Consider the following 27656-nt stretch of genomic DNA (forward strand, 5'->3'; position numbering starts at 1 on the left):
GCATCCCGCATCTGAAAGACAAAAGAAGGTGCGTTTAAAGACATTGGGCAACTTTATTACTCACGTGCCATTACTCCTTCCCACGCCGAATCCAGTGGGTATTCCAGCACCCTTCAGCTTCTCTAAAGCTCCGAACTTGTACCTGCAAGATAAAAGGGACAGTTAGTGCGCATTGTGAAGCAGGCTACAAGCGCTTACTTACGTGCTTCCAGGCGCTTCTATTCCTCACGCGGGTTCGATCCTCAACTCTCATCAGCCCGCCATCCGCCATCGCCGGAACCCTGCAAAACAAGAGATATCATTACAAAAGACTTTTAAGACATTTGAAGTGCCCAGAACTTATCGTTCGTGCAGTTAACGACGGACAGCAGTCCTCTGAGGTCAAGAGGCCGGCACCCTAATCCAGTGAAGAAACTGGTTACAGCACCCTGCCCCGAGGCAGATGGAGAGCTCGGCGTTCACTTACCTAAGGTGAGGGCATTAACCTTTGGGGTTCTACAGGAGAAGAGAAAGGGAAGAGGAGAGAGGCACCCAATAACCCCAGTTCATTAATCCCATATTTTCTATCTGCAGACATCTTACTCTTTGAGTCAGACATACAGTGCACAGAGGTCCAGCCCAAAGAGCCAACCGTGTGTTACACATCACCTTTGAAGATACGGCATTCACCCAGTCAAGACCGGCGCCTCTGCGGGAATCAGGTGAGCGTTACAGAACGCAAAGCCAACCGCAAAACTCCCACCCAGGCGCTATGGACACCTCGGATACCGACCAGCTAGCCCAGTTACTTGGGGAACTAAGAGCAGAAGTGCATGCAGCCCGTCAGGAAACGAATGCTCTAAGAAGGGAACTGATTATTTCCAAGGAGCGAACAGACAATCTCGCTAGACAATTGCTACAGTCACAAGCCGGACAAACTCCGTTACCCGCATCAGGGGCAAATCTTCCTTCAACATCCTCTACGAACCCAGTGCAGATCAACCTACCTGGGAATGTACCTCTGGCTCCGCCCGAACGATTTTCTGGTGACCCAAAGAGGTTTGCAGTATTTATTAATCAGTGCCGGTTGCACTTCTTATGCCGGCCAGCAGCCTTTCCAACTGATCAAGCTAAGGTAGCTTTCGTGCTTTCGTACTTTAGTGGCAATGCGGCAGACTGGTCGATCCCTCTAGTTAATCAAGATGATCCGGTTCTCCATGATTTTCAAGCTTTTCAGCTCAGTATGGAAAAACTGTTTGCAAGACATTCACAGGGGCAGGCCTTGGACAATGAGCTCCTTTCATTGCGACAGGGTAATCAAGACCTTTTGGCTTATATTGCATCTTTCAACAGACTGATAGTGGAAACTCGATGGCCTGAGGACAAAAGGATTACGCTGTTTTATAGAGGTCTACGTGGAGAGCTCAAAGATGTGTTAGCCCAAGTAGTGAATCCCCCGCAAGACTGTTCGGACTATATTGACTTAGTCGTTCAAATTGACCACAGACTGCAGAACAGGAAGGCCAATCGTTCCAAGTTTGATGCTCGAGTATTTTCCAAACCACCAACTCCTACCAAAGGAGTAGACTCCGGGGAACCCATGCAAATAGGGGGCCTGAAAGGACCACTAACACAAAAGGAGCGGGAAAGGAGAAAACAGCTGCAATTATGCCTCTGTTGCGGAAACTCGGGGCACTTTCTTCGAGACTGTCCGGTGAAACCAGCCAAGAAGGCAGTAGGAGCTCCAGTTACCAGGGTCACAAACTCTGAGCAGGGAAACGACCTCGCCCGACAAGAATAGAGGTCCTCTTGCCGAGCGTTAAAACCAGTTCCGTGACCTCGCATTTCGTGATACTTATGGTCCTCATTAGCCCTGAACATCCGGATCAATTACATGCAATTGAAGCTTACGTCGACAGCGGTGCCATCGGCAATTATGTGGATCATGAAATGGTTTTGAGGATGAATCTGACTCTTTGTCCAAAGGCTGTAAAGGATGTCATTACTACGGTGGATGGTACGGAGATAGCCTCCGGACCAGTAACGCATACCACCCAAGAAGTGACGCTAGTAAGTCAAGATGGACACCATGAGAAGATCGTGTTCGATGTGATCAAGGCCCCTCAGTTCCAGATTATTCTAGGAATTCCTTGGTTAGAGAAGCACAATCCTCAGATCGATTGGCGAGCAAGAACGGTTCAGTTTCCAGAATGTGTCTCTACTTGTCACCCTCGACCTGGTGTTGCACTGGCAGCAATTTCCTCGGAGGCTCCCCAGTTACCTCCTGAATACCTAGAATTCCAAGATGTTTTCCGGAAGGATCAGGCTAACTCTCTACCTCCTCATAGGTCTTATGACTGCCAGATAGACCTGATACCTGGATCTACTCCTCCTTGTAGTAGAATTTATGCCCTCACCGAGCCTGAGAATCTTCACCTCCGACAATACCTGGATCAATACCTAGCGAATGGGTGTATTCGTCCTTCCAAGTCCCCTGCTTCCTCAGCTTTGTTCTTCGTTCCAAAAAAAGAAGGGGACCTTAGAACTTGTATAGATTATCGCGCCCTGAACCAGATCACCGTTAAGAATAGATATCCGTTACCTTTGATCCCTGAACTCCTGGACCAAGTCAGAAAAGCATGCATATATACAAAGCTGGATCTTAGAGGAGCCTACCACTTGGTACGAGTAAAAGAGGGCGATGAATGGAAGACGGCCTTCCGCACCAAGTATGGGCTATTTAAATATCAGGTCATGCCCTTCGGACTTTGCAATGCCCCGGCCGCCTTTCAATATTTTATGAACGATGTCCTCAGAGAGCTCATAGATGTGTGTGTTGTTGTTTACATTGACAACATCCTCGTTTATTCTTCATCGGAAACTGAACATCGGAAACACGTGAAAATGGTCCTCGAGAGATTGCGTCAACACAAACTTTTCGCTAAGTTGGAAAAATGTGTTTTCAACGTGACTGAAGTTGAATTCTTGGGATTCATATTATCACCTAGCGGAGTGCGTATGGATTCAAAGAAGGTCGATGCAATTCTCAAATGGCCAAAACCTCCGTAAAAGGTGTTCAAAGCATGTTAGGCTTCGCTAACTTTTACCGCAGGTTTATCCCCGAATTCTCTCAAATAGTCCAGCCCATCACCGCCTTGTTAAAGAAAAACAAACGTTTTCAATGGTCTACCGAGGCGGAACAAGCTTTCCAGAATTTGAAGACTAGATTTATCTCTGCACCGATCTTAAAACATCCTCGCCCAGAACTCCCCTACATCGTTGAAACTGATGCTTCGAGCCTTGCCATGGGGGCAGTTCTATCACAAAAGGACCCAGTAACCAATCAGTTGCATCCCGTGGCATTTTGGTCCCGCAAATTCTTGCCTCCTGAAATCAATTACACTATTACTGATAAGGAACTTCTAGCTATCAAGTCCGCCTTTAAGGCTTGGCAGCATTATCTTCTGGGGGCCCGACACACCGTTACTGTGATTACAGATCACCGAAACCTGCAATATTTGAAAACCACAAAACTCAATCCTCTAGGCAACTCGGTTGGGCACTATTCTTTGCCGAGTTTGACTTCATAATTACCTATTGACCTGGTACAAAAAACGGTAAAGCTGATGCCCTTTCTCGGATAGGAGTAGAAGAACATTTGATCAATCCTAAACCTGTACCTATCATTCCCGAACAAAGAATTCTAGGTGTAATCGCCACACAATCCATAGAGGAAGTTAAGGATAAGGCCAGGCTACTGGTAACTCCAGCAGACATACAGAATTGGCATCTGCAGGGAAAGGACTTTACGGTGAAGGACAACCTATTATATTTCCAAGAACGGTTGTACCTGCCCAGCACAGATTTACAGAAAAAGGTAATCTCTTGTTATCACGATTCTTTAATGGAAGGACATCCCGGTATGACCAAGACCTCGGAAAAGATCAAGCGCTACTTCTGGTGGCCGTCTTGGAAAAAAGATATCAGAGACTTTATAATGTCCTGTGGAGTATGCGCCCAAAACAAGAGTCAAAAGGAAAAACCAGCCGGCCTCTTAGCCCTATTGACATCCCACCTCGCCCTTGGCATACGCTTTCTATGGACTTCATCACCGATCTACCTCCATGCTCCGGATACAATACGATCCTAGTAATCGTGGACCTATTCTCCAAGATGGCGCATTTCATTCCACTCAAAGGCTTACCAACAGCAGCAACTCTGGCCCGAGAATTTCTCGAAAACATCGTCCGACTGCACGGTTTTCCTTCAGTTCTCATTTCGGATCGAGGTAGTCAATTTATTTCTCATTTTTGGCGAAGTTGCTGTCGGTCAGCTCAAATTGATGTGAGACTTTCGACCAGCCACCACCCTCAAACCGACGGACAAACCGAGAGGACCAATCAAACTCTGGAACAGTATTTGCGCTGCATGCTACAACAAACTGAAAAAACTTGGAAAGATATCCTTTGGATAGCCGAATATGCCTACAATAACTCTGTCCACTCGGGAACTGGGAAGACCCCGTTTTTTCTTTTATACGGTAGTCACCCTCGAACCTCGGAGTTGGATCCACTCCAAGATCTTGGAACACCAGCAGTAGACCACCTGCATTCTACAATCACCCAAGCCTTTAAGGAAGCCGTTTCTCACCTTCAAAGGGCTAAAGAACAATACAAGAAAGGAGCAGACCAACATCGGAAGGAAGCCCCCCAATATCAATATCAAGTAGGAGATCAAGTCTGGTTATCCACCAAATATCTACCTCTAAAAGGACCACGCACATTCAACCCAAGATACCTTGGTCCCTATTCCATCACTACCATAGTAAATCCGGTAGCGGTCAAGTTGGACTTGCCCTCTCACATGAAGATACATCCGGTCTTCCACGTCTCTCTATTAAAACCCGTGCAACCTCAAACCCGACTAACTAAATCTCCAAAACCTATTCTAGTTGATGGGGAACTCGAGTTTGAAGTCAAAAGCATCCTGGATTCCAAGATCTCCAAATCTAAACTATTTTACCTGATTGACTGGAAAGGCTACGGTCCCCAAGAAAGATCCTGGGAACCTGCAGAATATGCCCACACCCCTCGTCTAATCAAAAGATTTCATCGAACATTTCCTAACAAGCCCAAACCCCCGGAGAAGCCCGGTTTGGGAGGGGCCTTGAGGGGGGGTGCTGTCATGATCTCTGCTTCCAAAGGATCAGGACTTGCCCGACTCCCTTGGAAGCAGACCCATAACCCCGGTTCCGAGTGCCAGCCAGTCCCAATTGGGACCTTTTGGACCCTGTCCTGGCGCCAGTGGCACCAGGCTCATAAAGATGTCCAGTCCCAGCGTTGGAAGCGCCGGGCTCATAATGCTTGGGTGGACTTACCTGCAGCAGACCATGCTGCTTACTTACCTGCCAGTTGAGCCCCTGATCCTCTTCTGTTTGGGACTACTTTTCCTGTTGGGTGGGGCAGGAGCAACTCCCTAGGTTCAGAACACTGGAACTCTTCTGGAAAGCAGGAACTCTTTTCTTACCTAGGCGAGGCTGTGGAAGGAGACACCTAAGCACTACAGGAGGCTATTTAAACCACACCCGATGGATGAATCTTGCTTTGCGTTATTCTGCATTTCTCTGCAGCAGAACGCTCATCGTGTCTTCTGCTTCTGATCCTGGGCCTAAGGGAACAAAGGATTACCATCCTGGAATCCAGTCTTCAGCAGCACCTGTAAAGACAAAGAAAGAACAGGTTAGCACTACGGTCTTCAGTGGCAGCGCAGCTCTTACCTGGTCCATCGGCTGTCACACTGCATTCCGGCATCTGAAAGACAAAGGCTTACCTACTCTTCGCATGCTCCGGAGGTCTTCGCACTGCATTCCGGCATCTGAAAGACAAAAGCTTACCAGCTCTTCGCACGCTCCGGAGGCCTTCGGCGCTGCATCCTGCATCTGAAAGACAAAAGAAGGTGCGTTTAAAGACATTGGGCAACTTTATTACTCACGTGCCATTACTCCTTCCCACGCCGAATCCAGTGGGTATTCCAGCACCCTTCAGCTTCTCTAAAGCTCCGAACTTGTACCTGCAAGATAAAAGGGACAGTTAGTGCGCATCGTGAAGCAGGCTACAAGCGCTTACTTACGTGCTTCCAGGCGCTTCTATTCCTCACGCGGGTTCGATCCTCAACTCTCATCAGCCCGCCATCCGCCATCGCCGGAACCCTGCAAAACAAGAGATATCATTACAAAAGACTTTTAAGACATTTGAAGTGCCCAGAACTTACCGTTCGTGCAGTTAACGACGGACAGCAGTCCTCTGAGGTCAAGAGGCCGGCACCCTTATCCAGTGAAGAAACTGGTTACGGCACCCTGCCCCGAGGCAGATGGAGAGCTCGGCGTTCACTTACCTAAGGTGAGGGCGTTAACCTTTGGGGTTCTACAGGAGAAAAGAAAGGGAAGAGGAGAGAGGCACCCAATAACCCCAGTTCAATAATCCCATATTTTCTATCTGCAGACATCTTACTCTTCGAGTCAGACATACAGTGCACAGAGGTCCAGCCCAAAGAGCCAACCGTGTGTTACACATCACCTTTGAAGATACGGCATTCACCCAGTCAAGAACGGCGCCTCTGCGGGAATCAGGTGAGCGTTACAGAACGCAAAGCCAACCACAAAACTCCCACCCAGGCGCTATGGAAACCTCGGATACCGACCAGCTAGCCCAGTTACTTGGGGAACTAAGAGCAGAAGTGCATGCAGCCCGTCAGGAAACGAATGCTCTAAGAAGGGAACTGATTATTTCCAAGGAGCGAACAGACGATCTCGCTAGACAATTGCTACAGTCACAAGCCGGACAAACTCTGTTACCCGCATCAGGGGCAAATCTTCCTTCAACATCCTCTACGAACCCAGTGCAGATCAACCTACCTGGGAATGTACCTCTGGCTCCGCCCAAACGATTTTCTGGTGACCCAAAGAGGTTTGCAGTATTTATTAATCAGTGCCGGTTGCACTTCTTATGCCGGCCAGCAGCCTTTCCAACTGATCAAGCTAAGGTAGCTTTCATACCTTAGTGGCAATGCGGCAGACTGGTCGATCCCTCTAGTTAATCAAGATGATCCGGTTCTCCATGATTTTCAAGCTTTTCAGCTCAGTATGGAAAAACTGTTTGCAAGACATTCACAGGGGCAGGCCTTGGACAATTAGCTCCTTTCATTGCGACAGGGTAATCAAGACCTTTTGGCTTATATTGCGTCTTTCAACAGACTGATAGTGGAAACTCGATGGCCTGAGGACAAAAGGATTACGCTGTTTTATAGAGGTCTATGTGGAGAGCTCAAAGATGTGTTAGCCCAAATAGTGAATCCCCCGCAAGACTGTTCGGACTATATTGACTTAGTCGTTCAAATTGACCACAGACTGCAGAACAGGAAGGCCGATCGTTCCAAGTTTGATGCTCGAGTATTTTCCAAACCACCAACTCCTACCAAAGGAGTAGACTCCGGGGAACCCATGCAAATAGGGGGCCTGAAAGGACCACTAACACAAAAGGAGCGGGAAAGGAGAAAACAGCTGCAATTATGCCTCTATTGCGGAAACTCGGGGCACTTTCTTCGAGACTGTCCGGTGAAACCAGCCAAGAAGGCAGTAGGAGCTCCAGTTACCAGGGTCACAAACTCTGAGCAGGGAAACGACCTCGCCCGACAAGAATAGAGGTCCTCTTGCCGAGCGTTAAAACCAGTTCCGTGACCTCGCATTTCGTGATACCTACAGTCCTCATTAGCCCTGAACATCCGGATCGATTACATGCGATTGAAGCTTACGTCGACAGCGGTGCCATCGGCAATTATGTGGATCATGAAATGGTTTTGAGGATGAATCTGACTCTTTGTCCAAAGGCTGTAAAGTACGTCATTACTACGGTGGATGGTACGGAGATAGCCTCCGGACCAATAACACATACCACCCAAGAAGTGACGCTAGTAAGTCAAGATGGACACCATGAGAAGATGGTGTTCGATGTGATCAAGGCCCCTCAGTTCCAGATTATTCTAGGAATTCCTTGGTTAGAGAAGCACAATCCTCAGATCGATTGGCGAGCAAGAACGGTTCAGTTTCCAGAATGTGTCTCAACTTGTCACCCTCGACCTGGTGTTGCACTGGCAGCAATTTCCTCGGAGGCTCCCCAGTTACCTCCTGAATACCTAGAATTCCAAGATGTTTTCCGGAAGGATCAGGCTAACTCTCTACCTCCTCATAGGTCTTATGACTGCCAGATAGACCTGATACCTGGATCTACTCCTCCTTGTAGTAGAATTTATGCCCTCACCGAGCCTGAGAATCTTCACCTCCGACAATACCTGGATCAATACCTAGCGAATTTGTTTATTCGTCCTTCCAAGTCCCCTGCTTCCTCAGCTTTGTTCTTCGTTCCAAAAAAAGAAGGGGACCTTAGAACTTGTATAGATTATCGCGCCCTGAACCAGATCACCGTTAAGAATAGATATCCGTTACCTTTGATCCCTGAACTCCTGGACCAAGTCAGAAAAGCATGCATATATACAAAGCTGGATCTTAGAGGAGCCTACCACTTGGTACGAGTAAAAGAGGGCGATGAATGGAAGACGGCCTTCCGCACCAAGTACGGGCTATTTGAATATCAGGTCATGCCCTTCGGACTTTGCAATGCCCCGGCCGCCTTTCAATATTTTATGAACGATGTCCTCAGAGAGCTCATAGATGTGTGTGTTGTTGTTTACATTGACGACATCCTCGTTTATTCTTCATCGGAAAATGAACATCGGAAACACGTTAAAAATGGTCCTCGAGAGATTGCGTCAACACAAACTTTTCGCTAAATTGGAAAAATGTGTTTTCAACGTTACTGAAGTTGAATTCTTGGGATTCATATTATCACCTAGCGGAGTGCCTATGGATTCAAAGAAGGTCGATGCAATTCTCAAATGGCCATCGCCATCCTCCGTAAAAGGTGTTCAAAGCATGTTAGGCTTCGCTAACTTTTACCGCAGGTTTATCCCGAATTCTCTCGAATAGTCCAGCCCATCACCGCCTTGTTAAAGAAAAACAAACGTTTTGAATGGTCTACCGAGGCGGAACAAGCTTTCCAGAATTTGAAGACTAGATTTATCTCTGCACCAATCTTAAAACATCCTCGCCCAGAACTCCCCTACATCGTTGAAACTGATGCTTCGAGCATTGCCATGGGGGCAGTTCTATCACAAAAGGACCCAGTAACCAATCAGTTGCATCCCGTGGCATTTTGGTCCCGCAAATTCTTGCCTCCTGAAATCAATTACACTATTACTGATAAGGAACTTCTAGCTATCAAGTCCGCCTTTAAGGCTTGGCGGCATTATCTTCTGGGGGCCCGACACACCGTTACTGTGATTACAGATCACCGAAACCTGCAATATTTGAAAACCACAAAAGCTCAATCCTCTAGGCAACTCGGTTGGGCACTATTCTTTGCCGAGTTTGACTTCATAATTACCTATTGACCTGGTACAAAAAACGGTAAAGCTGATGCCCTTTCTCGGATAGGAGTAGAAGAACATTTGATCAATCCTAAACCTGTACCTATCATTCCCGAACAAAGAATTCTATGTGTAATCGCCACACAATCCATAGAGGAAGTTAAGGATAAGGCCAGGCTACTGGTAACTCCAGCAGACATACAGAATTGGCATCTGCAGGGAAAGGACTTTACGGTGAAGGACAACCTATTATATTTCCAAGAACGGTTATACCTGCCCAGCACAGATTTACAGAAAAAGGTAATCTCTTGTTATCACGATTCTTTAATGGAAGGACATCCCGGTATGACCAAGACCTCGGAAAAGATCAAGCGCTACTTCTGGTGGCCGTCTTGGAAAAAAGATATCAGAGACTTTATAATGTCCTGTGGAGTATGCGCCCAAAACAAGAGTCAAAAGGAAAAACCAGCCGGCCTCTTAGCCCTATTGACATCCCACCTCGCCCTTGGCATACGCTTTCTATGGACTTCATCACCGATCTACCTCCATGCTCCGGATACAATACGATCCTAGTAATCGTGGACCTATTCTCCAAGATGGCGCATTTCATTCCACTCAAAGGCTTACCAACAGCAGCAACTCTGGCCCGAGAATTTCTCGAAAACATCGTCCGACTGCACGGTTTTCCTTCAGTTCTCATTTCGGATCGAGGTAGTCAATTTATTTCTCATTTTTGGCGAAGTTGCTGTCGGTCAGCTCAAATTGATGTGAGACTTTCGACCAGCCACCACCCTCAAACCGACGGACAAACCGAGAGGACCAATCAAACTCTGGAACAGTATTTGCGCTGCATGCTACAACAAACTGAAAAAACTTGGAAAGATATCCTTTGGATAGCCGAATATGCCTACAATAACTCTGTCCACTCGGGAACTGGGAAGACCCCGTTTTTTCTTTTATACGGTAGTCACCCTCGAACCTCGGAGTTGGATCCACTCCAAGATCTTGGAACACCAGCAGTAGACCACCTGCATTCTACAATCACCCAAGCCTTTAAGGAAGCCGTTTCTCACCTTCAAAGGGCTAAAGAACAATACAAGAAAGGAGCAGACCAACATCGGAAGGAAGCCCCCCAATATCAATATCAAGTAGGAGATCAAGTCTGGTTATCCACCAAATATCTACCTCTAAAAGGACCACGCACATTCAACCCAAGATACCTTGGTCCCTATTCCATCACTACCATAGTAAATCCGGTAGCGGTCAAGTTGGACTTGCCCTCTCACATGAAGATACATCCGGTCTTCCACGTCTCTCTATTAAAACCCGTGCAACCTCAAACCCGACTAACTAAATCTCCAAAACCTATTCTAGTTGATGGGGAACTCGAGTTTGAAGTCAAAAGCATCCTGGATTCCAAGATCTCCAAATCTAAACTATTTTACCTGATTGACTGGAAAGGCTACGGTCCCCAAGAAAGATCCTGGGAACCTGCAGAATATGCCCACACCCCTCGTCTAATCAAAAGATTTCATCGAACATTTCCTAACAAGCCCAAACCCCCGGAGAAGCCCGGTTTGGGAGGGGCCTTGAGGGGGGGTGCTGTCATGATCTCTGCTTCCAAAGGATCAGGACTTGCCCGACTCCCTTGGAAGCAGACCCATAACCCCGGTTCCGAGTGCCAGCCAGTCCCAATTGGGACCTTTTGGACCCTGTCCTGGCGCCAGTGGCACCAGGCTCATAAAGATGTCCAGTCCCAGCGTTGGAAGCGCCGGGCTCATAATGCTTGGGTGGACTTACCTGCAGCAGACCATGCTGCTTACTTACCTGCCAGTTGAGCCCCTGATCCTCTTCTGTTTGGGACTACTTTTCCTGTTGGGTGGGGCAGGAGCAACTCCCTAGGTTCAGAACACTGGAACTCTTCTGGAAAGCAGGAACTCTTTTCTTACCTAGGCGAGGCTGTGGAAGGAGACACCTAAGCACTACAGGAGGCTATTTAAACCACACCCGATGGATGAATCTTGCTTTGCGTTATTCTGCATTTCTCTGCAGCAGAACGCTCATCGTGTCTTCTGCTTCTGATCCTGGGCCTAAGGGAACAAAGGCTTACCATCCTGGAATCCAGTCTTCAGCAGCACCTGTAAAGACAAAGAAAGAACAGGTTAGCACTACGGTCTTCAGTGGCAGCGCAGCTCTTACCTGGTCCATCGGCTGTCACACTGCATTCCGGCATCTGAAAGACAAAGGCTTACCTACTCTTCGCATGCTCCGGAGGTCTTCGCACTGCATTCCGGCATCTGAAAGACAAAAGCTTACCAGCTCTTCGCACGCTCCGGAGGCCTTCGGCGCTGCATCCTGCATCTGAAAGACAAAAGAAGGTGCGTTTAAAGACATTGGGCAACTTTATTACTCACGTGCCATTACTCCTTCCCACGCCGAATCCAGTGGGTATTCCAGCACCCTTCAGCTTCTCTAAAGCTCCGAACTTGTACCTGCAAGATAAAAGGGACAGTTAGTGCGCATCGTGAAGCAGGCTACAAGCGCTTACTTACGTGCTTCCAGGCGCTTCTATTCCTCACGCGGGTTCGATCCTCAACTCTCATCAGCCCGCCATCCGCCATCGCCGGAACCCTGCAAAACAAGAGATATCATTACAAAAGACTTTTAAGACATTTGAAGTGCCCAGAACTTACCGTTCGTGCAGTTAACAACGGACAGCAGTCCTCTGAGGTCAAGAGGCCGGCACCCTTATCCAGTGAAGAAACTGGTTACGTCACCCTGCCCCGAGGCAGATGGAGAGCTCGGCGTTCACTTACCTAAGGTGAGGGCGTTAACCTTTGGGGTTCTACAGGAGAAGAGAAAGGGAAGAGGAGAGAGGCACCCAATAACCCCAGTTCATTAATCCCATATTTTCTATCTGCAGACATCTTACTCTTCGAGTCAGACATACAGTGCACAGAGGTCCAGCCCAAAGAGCCAACCGTGTGTTACACATCACCTTTGAAGATACGGCATTCACCCAGTCAAGACCGGCGCCTCTGCGGGAATCAGGTGAGCGTTACAGAACGCAAAGCCAACCGCAAAACTCCCACCCAGGCGCTATGGAAACCTCAGATACCGACCAGCTAGCCCAGTTACTTGGGGAACTAAGAGCAGAAGTGCATGCAGCCCGTCAGGAAACGAATGCTCTAAGAAGGGAACTGATTATTTCCAAGGAGCGAACAGACGATCTCGCTAGACAATAAGTCAACCAATATAATGAATACTGGATAAAAGACAAAAAAAAAGAACATGCAGCAATATAGTGAACCAGCCATCACTAGATGAATTTACAAAAATAATTCACTCTAATCAATTCCATCTAGTTATAGCATAAACAATTCGAACATTTATAAGTTACAGTCTAGTCCAGCTCAGTGAATCCAACTTTACATGACAGACAGATACTAGTCAAACAACAACAAAACAAAAACAAAAAAACACCAAAGAAAATACACACACTTGTGTTCTGCTACACTACCATCAAGAGCATAACATCTCATGACCTTAGGACAATTTAAGGCTAACCATACAGTTCATTAAATGTTGATCAAATATCATTGTATAAACACGAATTGTACTCCTTTATTACATTACTTTCTCATATTGAGAAAGGATAAGCAAATCATTTAGACAAGTATCGAATTGATGTTATTTCCAAGTTTTCCATAACCTTATGAGCCAAAACAAGTGCCCTGACAGTCCAAAGTTCAGTATCAAAATTGATTCCTAATTCATGTTCTCCTAAGAATACTATTAATCTTCCTGGATTGTTTGGAATAGTAACATTACCCGCTAAATCTATTCTATTAAGTTACATCCATCCAGAAGTCCTCGATCCGTGAGCAGTCCCATAGCATATTTGCCCATGTCCCCCTCGTTCCCACATCCCAAATAGCAATCATTGGGCCTCATTACGAGTGTGCCGGTCTGGTAACAACGGTGCCGGTAAGCGTACCGGCACCGTTGTTACCGGACCGGCTCACTCCGAGTCTGCAACCGGCTGCCCTCCCGCCCGCCAGGGCTCACCTGGCTGGCGGGACGGCACCCACTCTCAGACTTACATGGAAGCACTGGCACTGTTGCACACAGTGTGTGTGCTTCCATGCTCCCCATTACCATTGAGTCCTATGGGACTCAAATGGGAATGGAGATTTACCATTGCTGCCGCCTGACTTCCCGGACCGCCAGGGATGTAATGCCCCAGTAAAACCCGCAAGCCAGGCTCTGGAAAATCTTGCAAGTCCAGCGGCAGTCTGCTGGTTTTACCGGCACGGCTACCGCCAGACTTGCAATGAGGCCCATTGTCTAGAAGACCCAATGAGAGCATATTTTCAGGTGTCCATTACAGCCTACTCTGGGTTTATTGTCATACTAGGCATAAATTACGATCCAATTCTGCCAGAACAGCTAATTTAGTCGATTTCTCCCATTGATCTTCAGACAATTCATAACCCAATTCAACGGACCATTTCTGTCGCAATCGATCCCATTCATCTATTATTTCATATTCAACAGGTGCCTCCATTAAAGCAATCCGTTCAGACAATAAATCACTTAAGACTGAGAAATACTTCTGATCTCCTGCGCCTAAACTAAATCACACAAGGCATTAAAGCGAACCAGACAATCATCTTCTAACAGATCAGTCACCATCAAACTTCACTTAGAAATCCATATTTTACAACGTAACATCTTATTCTGTAATTGGAGAGCTGGATATTTCCACAAGGAGGTGCTCTTACGCAACCACACACATTGATCATTCTCTTTCAACCAGTTAGACAGAATTGTACACATGATCGATATCTTTGGGAGTAATCTATTAGTGTGTGGCAGCCTAGACATAGTGTAAAGACTGGCAAATTTGAAAGGTAGAACTGCTTGAGTTGCATGCATGTCAAGTAGACACAGACAACTGAGGAAAAGTTGGGTCAGAAACTTTTATTTAAAATAGAAAGAAGGGTGGAAAAAGGCCTAACTTGCCCTATGCTAAGTTAGGATTTCCCTACTTAACTAACACTAACGATAGTCTGTGTCAGGAAGTCCAAAGCAAATATCTGTCTGTGTCCAAAATCTATACTTGCCCTCACAACTACTTGAATACAATGAGTAGGATGTCAGCATCAAAATGAGAAGCGTTTAAATAAAATGTCAGAGCTTAATCCAGCTCTTGATTGGAAAAAATTATTTTTTCCTACAGGATAGCTCACTTTGTCAAACAAAGGGGTTCCCTTCCCCAAGCTTGCAAGTCTTTCAATGTTCCAAAACAACACATTCGGTCTAGGTGTGCTTTCTGGACCACAAGGTCCACACATTACAGGTCATGCAACCGACACACCTTACTTGCTTCTTCACAGTGACACTGCCACTGTTTCAGCTTTACAGTGGTATTGCTTGTATCCTCAATATTCTCAATGTTTGGTTCGCCACCATTCACTTGTTATATTTTCAAATGTTCACAAAGCTTTTGCCAATGCTTATTCTTTCAGTATACACAGTTCTTTAGATTCATATGGCACTTGCCTATGCTTGCTTTCTTCAGTTTACACAATTCACAGTTCCTTTTGTATCAGGGATCATCACCAACTGCTTTCTTTCTGTTCGGTACTCAAAATACAAGGTTTCATCTCATTTCATTCTAGTCACTTTAAATCCATCATCATCAAATTCCCAGTTAACTCTTCTGCTGGGAATTTGCACCCTGCTCACGGCCGTTTTCACAAGTTCCAAACTTCACTTTTCCTTGGCCCTCTCTTGACCTTTTCAGTTTCGTATTCACAATTCAATATTCACAAACAAACCCTTTCATTCAGTTTTCTCAGCCTTTTCCTTCTCATACTGTCAGAAGTCGTAAATTCAAAACTGGAACAGCATTCACACTGCCCAATTCGCCTGCGCTCTGTCCTGCCGAAACCACGTGGTTCTCTCCACTGCATTGCGGAGTCATTCAGGCTCCTTTGACCCACCTGGTATGCTGTCTCCGGGTGCTGCACTCCACATCGGCTCCCGCCTCAGCGCCTCAGTCACAGGATCTCCACCACCTCTGTTGTATGGATACTGGATTCCCTCTGACTCCAGGAAGACTGCAGAGCAGCTCTGCTCTCAGAGACCTTCTGATGGCTCCCATCACAATCCGCTTCCGCTGCAAAGACTTCTGCCTTCTCCTGCAAGCGTTCCACTGATAATCTCTCTGGCGATCTCCCATGCAATCTCCTCAGCATCACCTGAGCAGGACATTTATACCGCCTCCTGGGCCGCAGGTGCAGAAAATGTTCATTTACTCAGTATCGGTCTTAGTACTCGGCATCCCTCTTCCTCGTTCCGGTACCAGAGTGCTGTTTGTGTATGTTTGTATTAATAAAGCGAGGATCCCCGCTTTGAACCTCCACAGGGCTGGAGGCCGCCTTCGTCCCCCGCCGGGGATTCAGGTATGTTTTTTTTTGTGGCCGCTCCAAGATAAATCCCCTAGTTCTCGCGCACGTTTTGAAACCATCTCCTTGACAGGAAATAACAAAAATGCAATAATAAGTGATGAGGTCTCTCGCCAACTAGGGGTTTTGGGTCTACGAACCTATGCGCTCTTTCAATATCTGTAAAGTGTCTGGGATACAAATTCAACATTCTTGACAGATTCTTTTGTATAAACTCAGTTGGATTTCCCTGCTCGGCATTTTCTGGAATTCCACATTTCTCCTTGAATGATTCTCCAGTTGAGATAACGTGAGGTTGAGTTTCTGATTCTGAAGCTGGAGGTCTCTGATTTTATACGATATCTGATTGTATACGATATCTTCACAATTCTCTCATCTAAGGTGTGCGTCTGTGTTTCCAAGGTGTCAATTTTAAGAGCCATCTCTTGACACTTTTGTTTCAGAAGCAAACCGCTTTCATTTGATCTCAGCAATATAAGCAGTCATTTTCGGAAGCATCTCCAAAATCTTGACATCCCTTTCCTCTTTAAGTGAATTTGTTGTGCTTTTTTCTGTCTCTTAGTAATTGTGAAGTCTCCGGAATCAGTGCTTCAGCCATAGTAGATGAATCGGTCACAGGTGGAGAGCGAGCTCAAGCCTCAAGCTGTCATCCCTGAAGCTGACAGTTCTAGAATCCTCAAGACTGGTTTCTAGGACACACTCTGCCAGAGTGTACTTGTTTGTTACTATGTGCAAGCCCACCACCCTCTTTCAGCAACCAGAGGTGGACTTGCCTAATGCCTTCCTCATTTGTCACAAGCTCTTCAGAACGTCTAATGTAAGATGGCTGGCTATGTGGCCTGCATAGACTCTGACATGTAAAAGTGAAGGAGCCAGTCTTCCCCCAGCAATAGCAGAAAGAAGCATCTTTACGAGAATCTTCCAACCTGCTGAATGGTCAGCATTGTCGGACCACTGTAGTGAATACTTTTGGATTTGCATATAAAGTCGCAGTTTGAAATCAGGAATACATTTGTTACTGCAAACTCATGAAATTAAAATTGTGCTTTTCTGGTTGTCTAGACCACCTGTCGAACTGTAACACTGATAAAACCAGGACAACAAACTGCTTCTACATTGCACTGCATGTTAAGAAATACTGCAAAGCTATCTCCTGCATTGCAGACAACTATGAAATTCTGCAAAGACGGCTCATTACAAGTTGGGCAGTGCTGGTAAAATGTGGTGGCATTACCCATATACCGCCACATTACCACACCACCCAACTATAACTTTGGCAGAAAGTTGGAGGATTCCCCTCCAACTATGAGCTGGAGGTAAATCCAGCAGCTTTCCGACACATTTTGGTGGAATTACTACAGAAGAATTACTGTCGCTGTAATTCTGCAAACAATGCCCCATTGAGTCGGAAGGACTAAATAAAATGGGGATATAGACCTCCAACACCACTTGTAATCTTGCGATAATACCACCGGACCAAGTGGCAGTAACAGTAATACAGTTTGGCAGTATCTGGGCAGATTTACCACCCAGATACCACCGAACTCGTAATGAGGACCAAGAAGGCTAACCTGAAGTTATTTTTGTTATAAAGAATCTTAGCTTTTCTTCTACAATCTTCATATCTGGCTATTGTATCTGTAGGTTCCTGTGAAAGTTGTACTTGAAGTTTACCTCATATCTCTGCACTGAATCTAATATTACTCCTGCATTTAATTGTGTTGTCTTTGAGTGACAGTATATATATTTTAAAGCTTTTACCTGCAATATAGATAAAACCCTATGAATGGTCTTAGTGAAGTAGGACTCCTGGAAAAGAGTTAAAGAAAAAGTGTTCGATAAGTATTATGATATAATGCTATTTTATGCATGTTTCTTTTGTTTTTGTAGCCACTGCAAGAACGGACCCCATCAATAACAACTGTTGTACCCTTGTCCGGTGTCCCAGGTCAGTCCTTGGTAATTCAATAGTAACAAAATGGCATTAAGGACAACAAATGCAAACAATAACAATTATTCAAAAATCACGCAGTGGAAAGAAATGTATGATTAGACCATTTTCTACAGTTGAGGAATGTGTGGCAATGGAGTAAATATAGCCTCACAGCTCTGCATTTGCCCTTACTATGGATTTTGCTAACATGTGAAATGTATGTGCATTTTTGACAGTTAAAACACAAGCATGTTTCCGTTTTCTTCTTTTGTTTACAAGAACATATGAAGTATGGTTAGATGTGTATGCATATCCTTATACCGTTTCCTGCACATTTATGGTTGACATATTGCTTTTTGCTTGTTTCTGATAGGTTCATTGGTATCAATCAAAGGTCAATTCTATACAGAGGCATATGGTGCCTTCAACCCTTACAATCGAAATCTGAGGATTAAGAGGTATTGTTACTTTCATCTACTATAATTACTCAAATACTTATACTGCTTTAGTCCAAAATAGTGAGACCGGTCTTTCAATGAAGATATTCTGTTAACATTCATGCTGAACAAACTGTGCTGAATTCCCAAGTGAAAATGTTTAGAAAAAATACTGTTCCCATATGGTTTGATCATGTTAGGTAGTTCTATTAATTTATTGTAATTATTTATTTATTGTAATTATTTGATGACAGTTTAACTATATCATTCTTTAAAGAAACAGTACAATAACAACATTTAAAAATAAAAAATTAAGAAGACAATCCAATCATAATCAGAATACCTAAGGAAGAGTGTTATAAGTTCTGTTTTACTGGTAATGTCTCTCATTCCTGACTGTCTTTTCGCAAATTCAGAAGTGGTGTGCCGCCAATGATCTCTGCCTTAGTGCCAGTAAGACTGAGATCCTCCTTATCGGAACACCAGCTCCCTCCTTTCCTCTCACGCTCTGGCCGCCCACCCTGGGCCCTCTTCCTGCTCTTACCTGTGAGGCTAAGAACCTCAAGGTCATCTTCGACTCCACACTCTCCTTCTCTCCTCACATCTCTGACGTCTCTAAGAAGTCAAACTACCAGCTGTACCTCCTCAGAGGTATTCTTGCCTTCCTCACTTTCCACCAGAATCTCACTGTCTCCAGAGCTCTGGTCCTTTCTAGGCTGGACTACTGCCTCTACTCTCCACCATCTACAACTCATCCAGAACAGGACTGTGAGACTTGTCCTTGGCCTCAAGCACAGGGATAGTATCTCTCCAGCTCTGAAATCTCTTCACTGGCTCTCAGTGGCAGCATGGATCAAGTTCAAGAGCCTCTGCATTGTCCACAAGGCTTTCTGGGACCTAGGACCTCAATACCCCCAACTCTCTCTTCCTAAATATCTGCCTTCTCAAGCTCTCCGCTCCTCCACCTCAAACTCTTTGAGGGTCAGTCGCTTTTCCAAGCAAAGAGGTGGGGGCAGATCTCTTTCTTCGACTGGGGCCTCCCTCTGGAACAGCCTCCCTTCCTCTCTGAAACTTGAGCAGAACTATCTCCAGTTCTGGAATCAACTCAAGACCTTTCTCTTTGCTTCTGCCTTCTCTCTTCCTCTCCCTTGGCGATCACCTGCTTGATCCATGCACTGGTCACCTTGTCACCCTCTGAATTTAGGCTCAGGTCTATGCCTTCCCAGCTGCAATCCCGCACTGCCTCTTGGCTCCCCTGCACTTGTGGTCTTTATCAGTAACAATACAGTTTCCTCTCTTGTATTTATTCGCCACCTGCTGGCTGCACTTATGAGTACCCGCGCCTGCCACCCGTTGGCTGCACTCCTGTTTTTCTCTTTTGTCCCACTCTTCTCCATCCTCCCTCCACCCTCAGCACTTCTCCCCTCTCCCTTCCCTGCTCTTGCGCGATCTGAATGACACAAGGCCTAGTAAGATCGTCATTTTGTCCTTCCTTTGTTTCCCACTCCTTGTCTTGTCATGCCTAGAAACACCTGTGTACAAGTGGGTTATAAATGCCATATCATATCACAGGAACTCAACGTATAGTCTAAGATGTAGTTGCAAAAAGACCAAAAACAACATGTTGTACTGGAGCAGAAAACGTATGAGCTATACTGACAAGTAGAGAAGAGCAGAGAAAAGCTTCTTAGGTGGATGATATAAGGGCGAAATGAAAACCAAAAAGGTGCTAAAAAAGAAAAATGTATATGAAAAGAAACAGAAATGGAAAATGGAAATTAAATATTATATTACAGTTCGTGTAGATTCTTCAAATAGGGGAAGAGAAAAGAGGCCAACAGAATTTTGGATAGAGAATAGACTGGAAAGATGTCAAGGTAGGACAACAAAATAGGGTAAAGAACATAATCTTAAATGGGAAAGAACAAGAATTTGAAAAAATAAAAAGATCAAAAATGTATGCAAGTGTTACTCAAATGCTAAATAACTGCAAGCAGTACATATGAGTAACAGTGGACCCTTTAAAGTGAAATCTAGATTACGAAGGGTAGAGGATATGTGAGGAGAAGCTGACGGCTTCTGAGGGTATGAGGGTAGTATAACTTGAAGGGAGCGCCTGAGGCGGAAATAGACAAACGTGTCGAGGGCAGTGGAGGCTCCGCAGGTTTTAGCCTGTTGGTGGGTGAGGAAGCTCCCTTCGGGAAAAAGGTCGCCGATGGCTTTTAAGTTCAGCTTGTCAACCTAGTTTAGATAAACTTTCTCTGTGGTCAGGGGAATTCCCGGAATACATTTTATCGGCAGGAGAGGGGAGAACCTGGTCTGAATGTCGCATTTTTGTGCAATTTTTTTCCAGATTGCGATGGTAGAGAGACCCGTATTTAGAGTGTTGTGTGAGGTGTGGGTTTGACCAAAGATTGCTGCTCTCAGCAGGTAAGGGGATGTGACAACTCGCTCTAGCTGTACATGGGGCCGGACAAAGTGCGTGGCGTACCAGTGGCCTAAGAATTGGGCCTGTGCCGCCCAGTAATAGCGTTCTAGGTCGGGGAGTGCCATGTTGCCCTTATTCACTAGTTGGATCAGTAACTTATAGGCTATTCTGGCTGGTTTGCCCGCCCATAGCAGTTCTAGGACTAGGCTCCAAAGGTGTTGGAGGTGATTCTAGGGTACCAGTAGGGGAAGGTTTACGAAGATATAAAGGAGTTTGGGTAGTATCACCATTTTGACTAGAGACACTCGTCCCCAGAGGGTGAGTGGCAATGACTTCCATCTATCAATTTTCCCTTGAAGTGTCTCGGTTACTTTGCCATAATTATCTTGAAAGAGAGTTTGGTGGTCCCTGGCCATTTGGATGCCTAGGTATCGGACGTTTGTGTGCTCCCATTTGAGGCCATAGTCGTCTGGGAACTCTTGGGTCTGTAGGGTTAGCGGCAATATAATTTACTTGTTGTGGTTGATTTTTAGGCCGGAGAAGTTGCTGAATTTAATGATATCATGTATTACCGGGTTCAGGTTCACTGCTGGGTCGCGAATATAGAGGGCGATGTCATCCGCATACAGGGAAATTATTAATTTGTGAGGGCCAAAGGATAGGCCTCTGTGTATGTGTCTGACTCGGAGGTCCGAGGCGAGGGGCTCCATTACTAGCGCAAATAGTAAGGCAGATAGGGGGCACCCCTGCCTAGTTCCCTGCTGTAGGTCAATTGCCATTGATCTGGTTTTCCCCAGGATTATGTGTGACCGGGGTTGGTTGTACAGGAGGGCAATCAGCTTGAGGTATTGTTTGCCAAGACCCATTCGCTGGAGCACCTCAAAGAGAAAGGGCCTTTCGATGGAGTTGAACGCCTTTTCGGCGTCCAGGAGGACCGCTATTGCTTGGTGTGAGGGGTCTAGTGCTTCCATGACTCCGAACATGCGTCTGATACCAAATGTTGTGTTGCGTCCTGGGACAAACCCTGCCTGGTCGGCGAGCACCAGCGTGGGCATAAGGGGGATTAATCTGGAGGCCAGGATCTTGGCTAGTATCTTGTTATCGAGATTGATCAAAGAGATTGGTCTGTAGGAACCGCATTCTTCTGGGGGCTTGTTGGCTTTATGCAGTAGGATCACGTTCGCCTCACGGAGGGTCGGGGGTAGTGATCCAGTCTTGAGTGCTTCCTCGAAGACCTGTATCAGTAGGCGGGCGAGGATGGGTGCGAATGCTTTATAGAACTTGCCGGTTAGCCCGTCGGGGCCGGGCGCTTTAGTGTTTGGTAGTTCTTTAACACCCTGGAGGATTTCCTCTGGTGTGATGGGTTGATTTAGAGGTTCCCTTAGCGTGGCATCTACCCAGTGTAATTCTATTTCGTTCAGATAGCGCACTAGTTCCTCTTGGGTGGTGGTATAATTGGCCCTGTACAAGTTTTGATAGAAGGCGCGGAAGGTTTCCGCTATTTCCTTGTCGGTGTGCACTAGGGTGGCTTGGGGATTTCGGATCTGCTCTATTTGTGCAGGTCTCCGGTCTGCCGCTATTACGCTCAAGAGGAGGGATACCCAGTTTATGCCCCTCTCCATATTGGCGGATGCGGTGGCCTTGTGATAGGAATTTCAGTTCACGATCTTCTGTCGCTCTGAACTTGTTTAGCTACTTCTTTAATGCTGCCAGCACGTGCGGCTCGGGTGATGTGGTGTGTAATCGTTCAAGCTCTTTCAGGCGGGCTTCGCTTGAGGCCAGTTCACGTCTAATGAGTTTTAAAATTCCTTCTGCTTTTGTTAAGCAGATCCCCCTAAAGTAACATTTCAGGGATTCCCATAGGGTTCCAGCTGATGACACAGAGCCCTGGTTGAGTTCGAGGAAGGTGGCTATCTCTGTGCGGAGTTCATCTGCGAACACCTGATCCTGTAATGCCCCCGGTTTGAATCTCCATGGCCGTCTCCCTTCTGAAGGATCTGGTGGGGTGCACTCTACTGTGACTGCTGAGTGGTCAGACATTGATCTAGGCAGTATTTGGCACTGGTGCCATTGGACTTGAATGTGTGCGGAGACCAATATGTAGTCCAGGCGGGAACTGGTTTTATGGACCCAGGAGTGGAACGAATAGTCTTGAGTCCCCCTGTGCTGGCGTCTCCAAATGTCCACCAAATTGTATGCTTTACAAATTTCGAGAACTTGGAGGGCTGCTTTAGAGACAGTTGTAGACGATGGGTGAGACCTATCCTTCTGTGGGTCTAGTGCGGTATTCATATCGCCTGCCCAGATAATTGTTGCAGTCATCGCTTCCCCCAGTTTTGTCATTACCCAGTCAAAGTTGTTGTGCCCATCTGTGTTTGGCCCATAGGAGTTTACGATGATGAATTCCGTGTTTTAAATGGTCCCCCGTACCAGGAGCGACCTTCCCTCCTCGTCATTTCTAACAGATATTAGTTTGAATTTTCGGGATCTATTTATCAGGATTGCCACTCCTCTGGCATATGAGGAATATGAAGCAAAGTATCTATGGCAGCCCCAATCCCGGGCCCATCGATTCTCTGTTCCGGGTAGGAGATGGGTTTCCTGAATTAGCGCAATATCCACTTTGTGCCTCCGGAGATACTGTGTCATCTTTCTCGTTTTGGTCGGGTTATTGCCCCCTCTGATATTCCAAGTAGCTAACTTGAATGTTGTTGGTGGGTAGGCAGTTTGGCTGACCTTGAGGCAGAGAAGCGGTTGGTTGAGTTGGGCCACATTACAGCTGCGTTGTGCCTACGTTCCTGTTTTCCTAGGCAAGGGCTAGTGTCGGTGCATCCGCCGGGCAATTCCGGGTGCAGGTGAAGGGGCGCGGATTCCTGGTGAACACACTTCCATAATATTAAACAATTTCCCTCCCAGCCACGGGCAACCCCCAACTCGCCCGTCAATTTTCCCCTCCCAATTACTCAAAACATAAACGTAGCTGCGCTTGGGGCGCTAGGGAATTTCTAAGGTCAGGCGCACCCTGAAGTCCATCATGATTGTGGAGGCCAGGGGCTCTTTTGCGTCGCACATAGCGGCCTGATGCTGGGCATGTTTGGGTGTCACAGCGGGTCTCTGTCCACTCGGTCTCTCCTGGGGGGTCTCGGGATGCCGACGTTCTGTTTACACCTCAGCTTATCCAGAAAAGCATTTGCCTCCTCGGGCGTGTTAAAAAATTGGGATTTGCCGTTTTGTTGGATTCGTAACTTGGCAGGGTATAGCATGGAGTACAGCATTTTGTTGTCCTGTAGTCGGCGTTTCACCCCGGTGAACATCCTGCACAGCGCCTGGACCGACGGGGAGAAGTTGGGAAAGAATTGGACGTCATCTCCGTCGTGTTGCAGGTTCCCCTTCTCCCTTGCAAGGCCCGCTATCGTGTCCCAGTGTTTGAAATTAAGTAGTTTGGCAATTATCGGGCGGGGGGCTGCCCCGGGGATGGGATGGCTGGTTGGAAACCTGTAGGCTCGCTCCACTACAAACATGTTGGACAACGCGGGGCTTCCGAATAACTCTTTGCATAGGGTTTCCACAAAGTCTTCCATTTTTCTTGTGGTTTGTTGCTCTCTCACCCCTAGGATCCTAATGTTGTTCCGGCGGGAACGTCCTTTGAGGTCCTCGTTTTTAGCAATGACAGCTTTCATTTGGGTTTCAAGTGCTTGGTGGCCGTGGAGGCCGCATTATCTTCGATGACGGAGATTCGTTGCTCGGCGGTGTCAAGCCTGTCGCCATGTTTGTCCAAGCGATGTTGTAGCTGGTCAACTTTTGTGGACAGGGTATCAAGCTTACTGTCTATATTGCCGATGCCAGCTTTTAGTTCGAGTAAGATCTCTCTGATGTCTGTGGCTTGTGCGGTTGGGCGGGGTCGTCGTCGTGTGGCATGGACTCTTCCGGGCTTTCTAGTCGTTCGTTTGTTTTAGGGGTTTTGACAATGGCTCCTGTCTCGAACGTCAGCTTCCTCTGTGATTTATCGGATTTTCCCATTGCAGCGGCTTTGCTGTTCTCGGACCGAGTGTGGCTCACTGCCTGTAAGTCTCCTCCCTCAACCGTTTCCCCACTATCGCGTGGTTGGCAGCGGATAGGGTCTGTGAGTTCTGCAGTGGTTATTATGGCGTGCGGGGAGTCCCCGGGGGGGGTCAACTGTAGATGGATACCTCTTGTTGGACAGTGGAGCACTCCCCCAGGCTGAGTTGTCCTGTGGTTAGGGGGGTCCGCTGTAGGCCGCCATCTTGGTCACGCTCTAGCGCCCTTTCCCATAGGATTATAAATATGTGTAGGGTACAGCATAAAGAGGACTGAGAGCAAATGGACAAGGTAGGAGAAGACATATGAGCGGGCATGGAAGATGGATATACATGTTCAGGTTTGAATGCTTTTTTGTGGTAGCTCAACTCCAAAACCGATGAATGTGAAACAGGGGCTCATTATAAGTGTTCCTGTCTTGAATTAAAGTGCCAGTAATAATGTTTACTGGGACGTTGGGGTGCCAAAATTACCTCAAGCCAAGAGCCAAAATGCCGGTATTAGCGGTACTGATAATACAGGCAAAACCCCCCATGGAGTCCTCTGGGACTCCATGGAATGGGGATTTATTGTTTCTACCAGCACTTGGAATCTGTCTGTAACACCGTCAGACCGAGTGCTGGTAACGGTAATTCCGTTTGGTGGTATCCAACCAGATTTACTGATGGGATACCACAAAACTCATGAGGCCCAAAGAAACAGATCAGTCGAGGAAGACAATAATGATTTGGTTTTGATACCAGACTTGAGACAGAAATATTTAAAAATGCATGTGTGTAAGCCAGCAAGGGACTGAAACAGAGCAACATTTGGTGGAGATTGATGGCTACACCATCACCTCCTAATTTGATGGATAGTGGAGCTTGGGCACACAACTTAATAGGCTTGTAATTGAAAACACATGTTCACATCAGTTCAAATAAGTCAGCATTCGCTTTATCAACCTAAACTGTGGCAAGCTGGTCAGACAAATTTAAAAATATTTCACATTAAGGGCCTAATTCATGGGACGTTTAGCACGGTGCAAAGTGACTTTGCACTGCCAAAAACACATTGAACCGGGACTAATTCACAGAGCGATGCAAAGTGTATTTTTGCGGATCAAATTCCCTTTGCACTGCAAAAGTACTCTTTGCACTCGGCTAAACGGGCCTAATTCACACAAAAAGCACTATATCTGCACTACAACGTGACTTTGTTCCACAAAAATACACTTTGCACAGCTCTGTGAATTAGGCCTGGTTCAACGTGTTTTTTGGCAGTGCAAAGTCTTTAAAAATACCTACTAAAGTTAATGAAAAGAGTAAAAACACAAATGAAGACATTAAAATAACTAAATAGATCATACTTCTTCAGGTAACCATACATACTCTGCTGCACTACTTAGCACCCCCTTTTTATTTTTCCCTATTTGCAGGATTGAAGCAATATTTTTCAAAAAGGGGGAAACTCATCCTGTACACATCACCACTGGTTGTACCATCTACAACCCTCCTCGCCTCTTCTGCACCAGATAGCCTATGACCTGGATGTTTATTACGTTGTTGAACACTACTTTTAAATATTCAAGCCAGTGTGTCTTTTTGAAAAAAAGAAAATCAATCTAAATTTGCTTTCTTAAAATAGTTATGTGAATTCATTGTTTTATCTCTTTGTCAGCATTCCTCAATTGTATGGACCTGTCTTTGTGATACACCATTAGGGTTACCATAATATAAATACTATCTGGGCAATGGGCATCACAGTGGGTAATGAGTGGTACTTGTTAGAATTTCCATTAAGTCTAGTAAAAACAGTAAGGCACAAGGAAAAAATAGTTCATTGTGTTCGATGCACCATTAGGCGGTTGGGTTTTGCAGTCTTCTTCAACAATCATGCATGTACATAGTAATCATGGATGTCAGTTGATGGGTTCCCATGGGCATTTGTCATGTGAGGGTTATGCAACAAGATGAGCCTGTTGATTGGTTGGGCTTGGTTTCAGTGCCATCTGGGTAGTTTGTAAGGAGGAAAGGGGAATGGCAATAAATGCCTTGCTTTATTGAGTGGTATGGGAGATTTCTTGGTCACGTCAGATGCGGGAGAAATTGTGCACAGTGGTTGAGAATGCAGTGTTTGGTGTGTAGTGCAGAAAGGCTGCTGTTAATTGATGTTGGAGTAATGAGTTGTGGGGACTGCCCTGTGCTTCTTAGTGCTTAGAGACTCCATGAATGTAATTTGACTGGGTGGTAGATGCACGCTGAGAAGAAAGTGATGAAAAAAAGAAGTATTTCAGGAAGGGCATTCAGTAGTTGTAATTCAATGTATTGGGCAAGGGGGTTTCCGAGTGTGTAGTGATATAACTCAGTCTCCACATTTGAAAATACAGCAGTAGCTCGAATATTAAGCACCACTGGAAGCCCAATGGTGTCATATAATCAAACATGCTGGATAACCAAATGCTTCCAACCCTTCAGCTCTGTTTAACTGCACTCTCCCACCTGTAACATTGGTTATCTGGTATATTAGTGTCTTACTAGTGCATTTATTTCTGCATCATAATCACATTTATACTGTAAGAATATCAGTGTGATAACGTAGCAAGGATGCAGGGTTTTGATTATCAGAAAAACATAATTTTGTAACACAGCACAAAATGCTGACATGTCCTTTTCCAGATCCAAATGCATACAATGATATGAATGTAATCATTTACTAGACACATAGTTTAAAGGGTCAAATAGAAATGCTGTGCTCACTACTCATTATGAATATCCTCATGATAGTTGAGTGGTAATGATAAAGAATCTTCCATTGTGCCCTTTAACAATATGTGGGCAATATTCGAGAAATATAAGAGAAATTATGAATGATGTTGTTTTTGGGAT

General features: G+C 46.0%; 1 protein-coding gene across 1 annotated transcript in view; it reads left to right on the forward strand.

The window, feature by feature from the left end:
• The window catches only part of LOC138498459 (fibrocystin-L-like), a 1772245-nt gene that overhangs the window by 222669 nt on the left and 1521920 nt on the right, over positions 1-27656 (forward strand). The window contains exons 6-7 of the mRNA XM_069622209.1: positions 17823-17880; positions 18239-18323. Of these exons, the coding sequence (XP_069478310.1) occupies positions 17823-17880; positions 18239-18323 (143 nt within the window). The remainder of the gene's footprint in view (positions 1-17822; positions 17881-18238; positions 18324-27656) is intronic.

This window comes from Ambystoma mexicanum, chromosome 5q, assembly GCF_040938575.1.
Source record: "Ambystoma mexicanum isolate Mex_15411 chromosome 5q, UKY_AmexF1_1, whole genome shotgun sequence".
NCBI classification, from domain to species: domain Eukaryota; kingdom Metazoa; phylum Chordata; class Amphibia; order Caudata; family Ambystomatidae; genus Ambystoma; species Ambystoma mexicanum.